The sequence below is a fragment of the Carassius auratus genome, unplaced genomic scaffold (genome assembly GCF_003368295.1).
Source record: "Carassius auratus strain Wakin unplaced genomic scaffold, ASM336829v1 scaf_tig00031959, whole genome shotgun sequence".
NCBI classification, from domain to species: domain Eukaryota; kingdom Metazoa; phylum Chordata; class Actinopteri; order Cypriniformes; family Cyprinidae; genus Carassius; species Carassius auratus.
In genome coordinates, this window is record NW_020525964.1 from 387501 (window position 1) to 399483 (window position 11983).

At 46.2% G+C, this 11983-nt stretch overlaps 2 protein-coding genes and 1 pseudogene across 2 annotated transcripts in view; 2 read left to right on the forward strand and 1 right to left on the reverse strand.

The window, feature by feature from the left end:
• Positions 1-2907, reverse strand: part of LOC113080753 (dimethylglycine dehydrogenase, mitochondrial-like) — a 10812-nt gene extending 7905 nt beyond the window's left edge. The window contains exons 1-5 of the mRNA XM_026252816.1: positions 2557-2907; positions 2244-2412; positions 1788-1886; positions 1505-1669; positions 1069-1273 (exon numbers count right to left, since the gene is read on the reverse strand). Of these exons, the coding sequence (XP_026108601.1) occupies positions 1069-1273; positions 1505-1669; positions 1788-1886; positions 2244-2412; positions 2557-2654 (736 nt within the window). The 5' untranslated portion in view covers positions 2655-2907. The remainder of the gene's footprint in view (positions 1-1068; positions 1274-1504; positions 1670-1787; positions 1887-2243; positions 2413-2556) is intronic.
• A 759-nt stretch (positions 2908-3666) lies between these two features.
• On the forward strand, positions 3667-6927 carry LOC113080755 (betaine--homocysteine S-methyltransferase 1). Its single transcript, XM_026252818.1, has 8 exons — positions 3667-3824; positions 4191-4323; positions 4655-4767; positions 4857-5048; positions 5126-5273; positions 5472-5654; positions 6141-6369; positions 6461-6927. Exons 1-8 carry the CDS (start codon positions 3801-3803, stop codon positions 6639-6641), a joined length of 1203 nt encoding a protein of 400 aa, XP_026108603.1. The 5' UTR covers positions 3667-3800; the 3' UTR covers positions 6642-6927.
• A 458-nt stretch (positions 6928-7385) lies between these two features.
• On the forward strand, positions 7386-9113 carry LOC113080757 (junction-mediating and -regulatory protein pseudogene; annotated as a pseudogene).
• Positions 9114-11983: the final 2870 nt, after the last annotated feature.

Sequence of the window (11983 nt, forward strand, 5' to 3'; positions counted from 1 at the left end):
TCGGAGTTCACATGAATGCAACAAGAGAGCTGCAGCTCTGAAATATAAACGTGGAGCAGATGCTCCTCAGTCCACAGTGAGGGGTGTGGCCTAACATATGTGGGTGTGGTCTAACACATGTGGGCTTAGCATGTGGTGACTGGTTTATTATTATCTGAGGGAGTGGTCTACCACATAGTTGGGGTGTCCCTGACTAAGAATTTTCAAAGTCGAATCAGAATTTTTTAATCTTGTTGATAATCGACTGATAGTTGAATCATATGTTTGGGGGCGGGGCAAAATACTGATGTATACTTTACCGATGTATTTAAAACAGTGAAAATGTGTAATGGATGAGGCTTCACAGATGCAGACAGAGTAAATAAAGTTTTAAGTTTTGATTTAAAAAAAATAGTTAACACTAAACATCAGAGAAACCTTAAGAATTCACAAAATTTTTTACAATAGTGCTTTCATTATGAGATTATGTATGTGACAGTAGTTATTAATGTTTTGAGCTGTGTGCTGAAGATGTGTACAATGAAACATTAATCAATGGGATTTAACTCATCATTTATCTCATATAGAATAGACATTGCGCACCCCATATAAAGCCAAAATGGCACTTCTGCGAATATTCGACTGTGAGATTGGGAGTCGAATCAGACTCCTCGAATCGAAGCATATAATCGTTGAATATTCGGGGTCACCCCTACACGTGTGTTCTAGTGTGTGAGGGTGTGGCCTATCTTGTGGGGGTATTTTACATATTTTGGTGTGGTCTATCATGTGTGGGTGTGCTCTAACATATGGGGTGTGGTCTATCATATGGGTGTGGCCTATCTTGTGGTGTCTAATATATGGGGGTGTGGTTTATCATGTAGGGTGTGGCTAATCTTGTGGGGGTGTGATCTAACATATGGGGTGTGGTCTATCATATGGGTGTGGCCTATCTTGTGGGGGTGTGATCTAACATATGGGGTGTGGTCTATCATATGGGTGTGGCCTATCTTGTGGGGTGTGTGATCTAACATATGGGGGTGTGGTGTATCACATGGGATGTGGTTTTACATGTGGGTGTGGCCTAACCTGTGGCATTGACGATGCGATTGGCTCGGATGGTTCCATGTGGCGTCTGGACGTCCCATCTGCCGTCGGCGGTCGGCGTGAGGCCTGTGACAGGAGCGGGACAATAGATCTGAGCGCCGTACATTCGCGCTCCCGCCGCCAGAGCCATGGTCAGGGAATACGGGTCGATGTGACCGTCACCCGGATTATAGAGACCCGCCAACACCTGACACAGAGACAAGCAGCTTCAGTACATCTACATACATCTACTGTCTCTATCTAGGCTTTTACATGACTTATTCTACATTATTTATATATGTAATAATAAAATGTGACAAACCACACCAAAGTGGCTTGATCTGCGTTATTTCTCTCTCTCAAGCATTACATTTTTCATTGGGAGTGACTTTAAATATGTATTATATGATTTATGTGTATTGTCCTCAGGTGTTCATACCTTGTCCATGTTGAGCAGAGGGAAGAGCTGCTGGATCTTCTCGGGGCCGATGAGGAACTGTGGCGTCGGGTGCCAGTGTGTTCTGGTCATCTGATATTTGAGTTCGTCCACGCGGACCGGAGTGGACGCCAGTCTGATGCTGCCGGGCTGATGGAAGCCCACGGCCTGCGACACAAACACCCCACAGTCACCACACAACACACTCCATACAGCTGTAAACGCCTCACAGAGCCGCAGCAGCTCATTACCAGCTCCAGTTAACATGTTTAATGATGTGTCTCACCTGTCCCGTCTCGGCCTCCAGCTGCTCGAAGAGTTTAATGCTGTAATAATGAATCTTCTTCAGATTAATGCCTGGATGATAGTATGTGGTGAGTCCCGCCTGAGGACGAAAATATCATCTGTTCAGACTCAGCACATGCACACAACATAACCTCCGTCATACGCTGTCAGTCACAGTGCTTATAAGTCAAGTTTCACCCTGTTTACACCTGGATACTGCAGTGAGACTTCAAAACGAGTCATTTTCACTGGCAGCTCTCATGCTTTTTACATTAACATTCATGCATTTGAAAGATGCTTCTATCAGAAATGAGTAGCATTGCATTCAAGCCCTCAGTTACTAATCAGCAGCTTTAATTACTGAAGGCTTTCCTGACTTACAGGCTTCGTTGCAAACAAGTGCATTTCCTAAAACAGCAAATCTAGATTGCATTTGACCCCTGACCCGTGTGCGTACCGCGTGCCATGTGGATCCGGCCGTCAGCTCGGATTTTTCCAGCAGCACCACGTCCTTCTGTCCGGCTTTGGCCAGATGATAAGCCACACTGACCCCGACACACCCGCCACCGATGACCACCGTCTCCGCCGAGTCCTTCAGACGCTTCCCCAGAAGCCCGGGGGGGTCTCTGCACACACGAGCTCAGCGCATTCAATCACACATGCATTATTTGTGCAGAATCTGTTATTTTTATTATTAGAGTATTAATTCCAAATGGCTTTGAATTTTCCCACACATTCCCAAATAGAGAGTTGTGTCAGATATTCCTCACCCGTCATCTGTCGCGAGGCTCCGCGCAGGAACGCGCAGTGATTTTCTCCTCAAGTCTCGCCTCACGAGAGCGTTAAACGTGTTTAATATCCGCGACATGTTGAGTTCTGCTGCGAATTAAGCTTTCTCGACTTAGTTTAGTCTCGGAGTTCCCAAACAAACGCTCGCGCAGAAACACGCACGAGCAGCGCGCGCCCGCGGGTCAGAGCGCGTCAGAGACCCGGGGGTTAATCTTTATCATTAACAAATCAACTAAAGAACACTGAAATAGAATGATTCAGTGCATTTTCCTACATGCACTCAGCATCTGTTATATCTGCAGTGTTGACTTCAATAATATATCTTGAGTGAATTAACGATCTGCAGCACAAGCAAAGATTGCAGCAATCCTGTGTGTGTGTGTGTGTGTGTGTGTGTGAGGGAGAGAGAGAGATTTGGGGGAATGTTTGCGGACAGTAGAATGTGTCGAGGCAGCAGATCACATGATCAATAATCAGCTCAGACCTGATCAATGATCAATAACTCGTCTGTTCATGTAACACTTGAGCTCGTCTAAGATGTTGAAATGTTACCGCTTTGTTTCAGAATGTTCCGATCTATTGTTACTTTTATTAAATGATACTTTTGAATGTCCAGAAAACATTCCCACAGTGTTTGCAGATGGAATGTTCTCTTAAAATACACATAACCAAGAAATAAAATAAAAAAGAATGGAGGTTTTGAACGTAAAAAAAATAAGATGATCAAAACCTAATGGAAACATTGTATTAGCTTTTATTTGGATGTTATGTCATTTTTTTAATGTTACTACTTGTTTCCAAGCGTTGAGAGAACATTCAAAGATAACGTTTTCATAATGTTTGCAAATGTATATATCCCTTCACATTGACATAACCGAGAGAAAAAAAGTTTTCAAAATGTTTGGGAAAATTAAAATACTCAGAAATAATGTATGCAAAAAGTTCTTAAAACATATTTTTGTGCACGCTAGGATCACAGTTGTGTATTAGTAGCAGAAAACTTCTGGAGAATGTTGTCCAGAATCACTCTCTGATGATCATATGATAAACATTAACCAGAAACACACTGATCTCTCTCTCTCTCTCTCTCTCTCTCTCTCTCTCTCTCTCACACACACACACACACACACACCCCTCCAGCGGTGCTTTATAAGCGCTCATCTCTTGTGGATCTCACTCCAGTCTCACTCAGCTCTCCTGAAGGTCTCTGAATCTACTGCTGAATATGGCCCCAGTCGGATCTAAGAGGGTGAGTTACTGGTTTACACACTTTTAGGATTCTTCAGTCCAGTTCGTGCGTTTCCAAGCGCGTCATTTTTACATTAAGAGCGCGAGCGCGCCGTGACGCATGAGATCCTGCAGGTTCTTTGTAAGGTTCTTTGTTCTTAGTAAAGCGATTAATATACAAGCTCTCAATCTCACACACATAAACAGAAGCACGCAAACTTGTGTTAAAGTGTAATCGCGGTTACGCGCTCGCACCCTGGTCCACGCGGTTGCGCGCGCCCTTTCGCGTCTCTGCTGGAAATGTGCGTGTGTTTAATAGTTTTGACCTCATATAGCGCAGAGCTGAGAGTGTGTGTGTGTGTGTGTGTGTGTGTGTGTGTGTGTGCAGGGTGTCCTGGAGCGCCTGGGCGCGGGTGAGGTGGTGATTGGAGACGGAGGCTTCGTGTTCGCGCTGGAGAAGAGAGGATACGTGAAGGCCGGGCCCTGGACACCGGAGGCCGCAGCGGAGCACCCCGAGGCCGGTGAGACTCACCCCACATCACCGACGGGTCACAGCTAACACACACGTTAGGTTCGGGATATAGAGAGGAATAAAACTAAAGTCTGATGTTTGTAAGAGAAAAAACTCTTGAAGTGACTCAAACAGATGAAGTGTAATAATAAACACTTAAATGTTTCTTTCAAACGATACATGTCATGTTAGATGAACAGAGCAAAATCAGAAATGAATTAAGTGCATATATTATTCTGTATTCTATTGCTAGTGTGTGCTTGAACATTTCTTGGTTCCTCCTCGTACACGTCTCTGGAGTGTTTCTGTGTTTGAGCGACGCATGTGTCTCTCTCCGTCAGTGCGACAGCTGCACAGGGAATTCCTGCGCGCCGGGTCAAATGTCATGCAGACGTTCACTTTCTACGCCAGCGACGACAAACTGGAGAACAGAGGGAACAAGCTGACTTTCACTGTGAGTCTCTCTCTTTCACACACACCGCTCACACAGACCCTAACCCTGATCACACCGCTCTGATGGAGGTGTTTGCTGACCGTCCGCAGGGCCAGCAGATCAACGAGGCCGCCTGTGATCTGGCCAGAGAAGTAGCCAATGAGGGCGATGCTCTGGTGGCGGGCGGAGTCTCTCAGACACCCTCCTACCTCAGCTGCAAGAGCGAAGACGAGGTCAAGAAGATCTTCAAGAAGCAGATCGACGTCTTCATCAAGAAGAACGTGGACTTCCTGATCGCCGAGGTGAGGACGTGCAGACAGAACCCTCACTGACTGACCGACTGATTGATTGATTGATTGACTGACCGATTGATCTGCAGTACTTCGAGCACGTGGAGGAGGCTGAATGGGCCGTCCAGGTTCTGAAGGCAACAGGAAAGCCTGTAGCGGCCACCCTGTGTATTGGACCTGAAGGAGACATGCATGGAGTGACACCTGGAGAGTGTGCGGTCAGACTGGTCAAAGCAGGTGTGTCTCTCTCTCTCTCTCTCTCTCTCTCTCTCTCTCTCACACACACACACACACACACACACTGCATAATTATGCACTATTCTATGAATTTTATAAAGTAGGATTCATCTTTCATATTTCTGGTTAATTAAATGCATCATCCAGGAGTTTGAAGTGCACTTCTTCAGTGTGGATGGATCTGTGTTTGTGCTCCAGGTGCTGATATCGTGGGTGTGAACTGTCACTTTGACCCCATGACCTGTGTGAAGACTGTGGCCATGATGAAGGCCGGCGTGGAGAAAGCTGGTCTGAAGGCGCATTATATGACACAACCGCTGGCCTATCACACACCTGACTGCAGCTGCCAGGGATTCATCGACCTGCCGGAGTTCCCCTTCGGTACACACACACACAAACTCTCACGCACGCACGCACGCACGCACACACACACAAGAAAAATTCACTAAAATTAAGTTATAAAATAATTTCTGTCTTTTTAAACATTGAAAATGTCCAGTTTTGTAATGTATTAAGAATGTTTGTTTTTGGTTATGCAAACGTTAGAGGAACGTTCCGTTCAGTCATTTTGAGAATGTTCTGTTGTCTTTACTGCACAGAGCATTATATGAGCGAGGATGTATATCAAATATCAATATTGTTAAACGGAAACTACAGCAAATATAATTGTTCTGTGTTTCCATTTGCTCCAATAACAAAAGAAAACATTGCATTCGTAAGACTTCCCAAACCAGGAAATGAATACGGAGAGATTCTTTGGTCAGAAGAGTGAGGTTTAATAACTGTGGAGAGACTCACTGATGTTATAATAGTGAGGAACGTGATGAGAAGCTGATGTGTGTGTGTGTGTGTGTGTGTGTTCTCCAGCTCTGGAGCCGCGGATCCTCACACGCTGGGATATGCAGCACTACGCCAGAGAGGCTTATAAGGCCGGGATCCGTTACATCGGCGGCTGCTGCGGGTTCGAGCCGTACCACATCCGCGCCGTGGCCGAGGAGCTGGCAACCGAGAGAGGAACCCTGCCTGAAGCCTCTGAGAAACACGGCATGTGGGGCAGCGGCCTGGAGATGCACACCAAACCCTGGGTCCGAGCCAGGTGAGAGAGAGAGAGTGTGAGAGAGAGAGGGAGAGAGAGAGACATAGAGACACACATGAGTCTGTGGTGCTGATGGGTGTTTGCTCCGCAGGGCCCGGCGTGATTACTGGGAGCGTCTGAAGCCGGCGTCCGGTCGTCCGCTGTGTCCCTCCATGTCCACTCCTGACAGCTGGGGGGTCACCAAAGGTCACGCCGAGCTCATGCAGCATAAGGAGGCCACGACCGCCGAGGAGCTGCGCCCGCTCTTCCAGAAAGCCGACTGCAAGCACTGAGGGTCAGAGGTCGAGCCGCGGCGCGTTCAGAAACCTGCCTCTTTCCTTCTTTACTGTACGTTTACAAACGCTGATTTCATGAATAAGATTGTTTACTTCAGCAGGACCAGACAGTCTCCTCGAAGTGTAATTGTGCCTTCTGTCCATTCTGTATTTGACTGTCGCCCTGCATCACGCTAACATCACGGATCGGTCACATGAATGATGAGGCGGAGCTGCATTCCAGATGTTCGGAACACTCCCATCCGACCAGAGCTTCCATTCAATAAAACTCTTCATGATCTCAGTCGCTCTCTGTCATGGAGTTCTTTCTTACATTAATGGGTTTTCAATCATTAAACAAAGTGATCAGAATCATGAGATCAGCTGATAAACATGTTTACAAGGACAAAAACTAACCCACAGCACACAGATGGTAAAATAAAACCAAAATATGAAAATGATAAGTGACTTTAAAAAAAATGTGAGATGAAGATTTGACTAATGTGTTGAAAGACCAGACAAGCCTTCTGAGAACAGTTAGCTGAGTTTGCATCTTTACTGTGAAGGAGCAGCTTAATAACACCATATGAGCTCTATTTAAGAAAGAGCACCCCATCCACTAGTGAAACATGCAGGTAGTGAAAGGATTAGTTCACTTCCAGAATAAAAACCTGCTAAGGATTTCAGCTTAATGTTCATGTCTTTCTGTCTTCAGTCGCAAAGAAATATTTTGAGGAACATATAAAGGGACTTTAAAGGGGACCAACAGGGTGAAGATCTGAATCATGGCTTGAAGGAGCTCTACAGGATCCCAGCCTAGGAATAAGAGTCTAATCTAGAGAATAATAAAAAAATAAAAACACAGATGCAGGTGTTGCACTAGCTGGACTGCACGCATGACGTAATCACTCTGGAAAAATCACAAACCTTCATTTCTTTGAGAAGGAAGACAGAAAGACACGAACATTGAGGTGAAATCATCAGCAGGTTTTTATTCTGGGCGTGAACTACTTCTTTAAAGTATGTCACGTGTGTCTGACAGTGGCGCCATCTAGTGGACCTTCACTGTGAAACACCGACACAAAAACAAGCGGCGTCTCGTGCGTTATTGATGAAAGTAACAGTCACGTGACGGCAGTTGAGCTATTGAACAGACATTTATAGCCGCACTTTATTAATTATTGATCAGAGAGATGATCGATGCTGTCACAAATAAACAATCTGTATTTCATCGCATTTGAATAAAAAAAAGACACGGATGAAGCATTTTATGATAAAACACTATGAACCAAACATCTGAGGGGGAAAAGACCGCAAAGTTACTTTCTGTGAATACACATGCGTCTCTGATCGAGACCACCGTGCGTCGCCTGCGTCTCTGATTGCGTCATCACGCAGAAAACGTGTCCCACGTGCAGATGTTTACGTCCTCCTCTCTGTGACGTCACAGTCCTCATCGGATGCGAAACATTCGCGATGTTAAAGATGCGGATTAGCGAACAAAAGGCCTCGCGGGTGACGCGACGCGCGCAGGTGTGAACGCGCAGTGATGCGCGCGTCAGCGGACGAGTCGGGACACAAGAACAGACGGGAAATCGGTGTTATTAACGGTCCGAGTGTTTTTTTCCTCCGCGTCCGTTAGGCCGAGGTGCCCGGATTCCGTGTGAACGCGCTTGCTCTCTCTTTATCATGTCGTTCGCGATGGAGGACGCGCTGGAGTCCGGCTGGGTGTCGGTGCGACCGAATGTGTTCGAGGAGAAAGAGAAGCACAAGTTCGTCTTCATCGTCGCCTGGAACGAGATCGAAGGAAAGTTCGCCGTCACGTGCCACGACCGAACCGTCCAGAAACGGAGCGCCGCGCGGGACTCGCTGCTCGAGGGCGAGCATGCGGCCGGAGACGCGCCTCCCCCGGTCAAGAGCCCGGGCCGAGAGCGAGCCGAGCCCGGTAGAGCGGAGCTGGAGCTCCCGGAGCCCGATGACCCGCCGCCGGACTCCAGCTGGGCCGGACTCTTCTCCTTCCAGGACATGCGCGCCGCTCACCTGCAGCTGTGCGCCGTCAACTCGGACCTGGAGCCGTGTCTGCCCGCCTTCCCCGAGGAGCAGACGGTGTGGTCGGTGCTGTTCGGGGCCCCGGAGCTGAGCGCGCGCGACACGGACGCGCTCTGCTTCCAGCTGCAGGTGTACCTGGGGCACGCGCTCGACACCTGCGGGTGGAGGATCCTGTCTCAGGTGCTGTTTCCGGACAGCGATGACTCCGAGGAGTACTACGAGAGTCTGAGCGAGCTGCGGCGGAAGGGCTTCGAGGACGCGCTCCAAAGAGCCAAGACACACCTGCAGCAGGTGAGACGCGCGCGCACCCGCCATCAGCTTCACAGTGGATCTATCGATCATAGCAACCCTCACCTGTGTCACGGTTTATATCGTTACTATACTATCATCCAGCTCCAAGCTGATAAATGTGACGATAAGACATGAAGATATTAAGATATAATAAACAATAACATCATGATTTTCAACAAAATATACAAAGACATTTGACTTGACTAACCACACACACACACACACACACACACACATGATTCTGACTGTTTTCATTCACAACACTAGAACTGCTGTTTAAGCTCAAACACAAACTTCTTTTCAGATGTTGTTCTGAAGTGTGTTTGTGTCTGTTTACAGTAAATGACAGCATCTGATGTGTCTGTGACATTCATAGGCTTGAACAACAACTGCTGTATCACCCCACCGACTGAACACACACACACACTCTCTCTATCTCACACACACACACACACACACACGTGTCAGAAGTGAAGATCACATGTGTGCACACACTAAACGCTGCAGTCACAGCCTCTTTCTGAGACTCATGCTTTTCTTTTATGTTCATCTAATATTTTTCATCAGGTGGAAGTGGCTCTTTGTGTAATCTCTGTAAAACTTTACAAATCTATATTTATGCTGAAAAACATTTGGTATTTACATTTGAATCCTTCTAAACAGCCAAAGGATGTCCGTATCGATAGTTCCTGACTGATACTTGCTCAAACTCTTAAGATCCGTCAGCAGTTCTTCTTCAGAACGAGCATGTCCTCTTCTTCCGGACACAGACGTGATGATGATGATGATGATGATGGTGTCCTCTGGACTCGTGTCCCGAGGCTGTGTTTACACTGGTGTTGAAACCAGAGCTCTGATCGAATCATTTCTATTCACGTTCCACTGATTTGTGTGATGTGATGAGCACTAGCTGCTTCCCAGCGCTTCTCTCTTCCACACACACTGATCTGACTTACTCCAGTCATTTTAATGTGTTTATCACAAATGACCAGAAATAACATGTTTATTCATCGCTCCGAGAGTGTGTGAACTCATGCCACGATAAACACACGAGACCTTACAGAAACAGTGTGTGTGTGTGTGTGTGTGTGTGTTATCGACTGACGTGTGAATCAATAACACAGATATTAATAACCCGGATGGCTGTGGGATGTGGGCGGAGCCTCTAACACTCACAGCAGAACTAAAGCTAGTAAAGTCCACCATCACAAGCTGTGGTCAGTGTTCAGAGCTGCGGTCAGCACACGGTCACTGAACCCAGAGAGAAACCTGACCCAGAGTGTGAGCAGATCAACACACACACACACACTCGTTACCATGGTGACGCACACACACACCTGCACTAGTGATCGTTCACACTGCTGTGAGTGATGTACAGCGCTGAACACACTCATTAAACATTTAACACATTTTTATTGAGCTTCCAGCTTAAAGAACTGTCTGATGTCACTAACACCATAACCACTGCTCTCTGCTCACTTAAATACAGCCGAGTGTATAGTGGTGATGTCATCGGGGCGGAGCTACACACACACACATCTACATGACTTTCTTTATTGAGTGGAACACAAAAGAAGAGACGTGTCTCAGTGTTTTTGTCTGTATATTGAGTCAGTGGGGTCTTCAAAGTTTGTGTTCCACTAAACAAATCCTGGTCCTTTTAGAGCACTGCTAAAAATACCAACATCTGAAAACGTGTGTTGTGTCTGCCGTACGGAGCGCTCTCATTGGTCAGTGAGGCGGTCTGCTTCAGCTGTTATCTAGCATGTGTTTGTGATGGGCTGTGTAGTCAGCAGGTCAAAGGTCAGTGGGGTCGCTGGTGTGATTTCCTGATGGGTGGAGCAGGTGAAACATTGGCGTATGTGTTTGTTGTTATTGAGTGTGTGTGGGATGTTTGCTCATTCACACCTCATCACACACATTAATACTGGAGACGCATTAAACACACACACACACACACACACACACAAACCTGCAGCTCATTCAGCCTGATGAAGATGCGAAACGCTTCCCATGGAAGAGTCACATGACATCACGGCTGTCAGCCAATCAGGACGTTTTTCCACAGTGACTCATGTATCCTGTGCCAAAACAGGAGAGAGCAAACAGGATGTGATGTCACACCTGGAGGGGTTTTCCAGCATGAACAGAGATTGAGAAACGCTACAGTAGCAGCTGTATTCCTGCACACACAGCCTCTTCATCATCATCATCATCTTCATCCGTTAACGTCTCTGCTGTATAAACTCCAAATAACACGCCACCATGCAAAAGTGTGGAAATTCATGCTTTTAGTTATCAAGGACGCATTAAATTGATTAAAAGTCACAGTAAAGACATTGATAACATTACAAAAGATTAACATTTCTAATAATTGCTGTTTTGGAACTTTATGAAAAATGCATCACAGTTTCCACAGAAATATTGTGCAGCACAACTGTGTTCAACACTGATAATAATCAGAAATGTTTCTTGAGCAGTAAATCATCATATTATTCTGATTTCTGAAGATCATGTGACACTGAAGACTGGAGGAATGATGCTGAAAATACAGAAATAAATTACACTTTAACACCAGATTCACACAAAAAACAGATGTTTTACATTAGAATAATATTTCACTGTTTTTAATAGTGTTTTTGGTCAAATAAATCCAGCACTGGTGAACAGAAGAGACTTTCAAAACTTTTGAATGGTGTAACTTCATTAGAAATTTCACCACAACACAATGAACTCCGACTCTTATGTTCAGTGATTTACTGCACTGAAACTGACTGATGTGGGTCATGTGACAGCAACAGATGTGAAAGCATCAGCAGGTGTGCATTCAAATCAGAGACGGTCCGTTAGAGCAGGTGTGTTTATACCTGAACAACAGCAGCTCGTCTCCACACACACACACACACACACACACACACGGCTGTGGTCTCCACGGCGACCGGTCGTCAAGGTAAACAGAGACTCAGTGTTGGTTGATGAATGGAGCAGTTGTTTGAGTTACACTCAGACTCACAGACAGT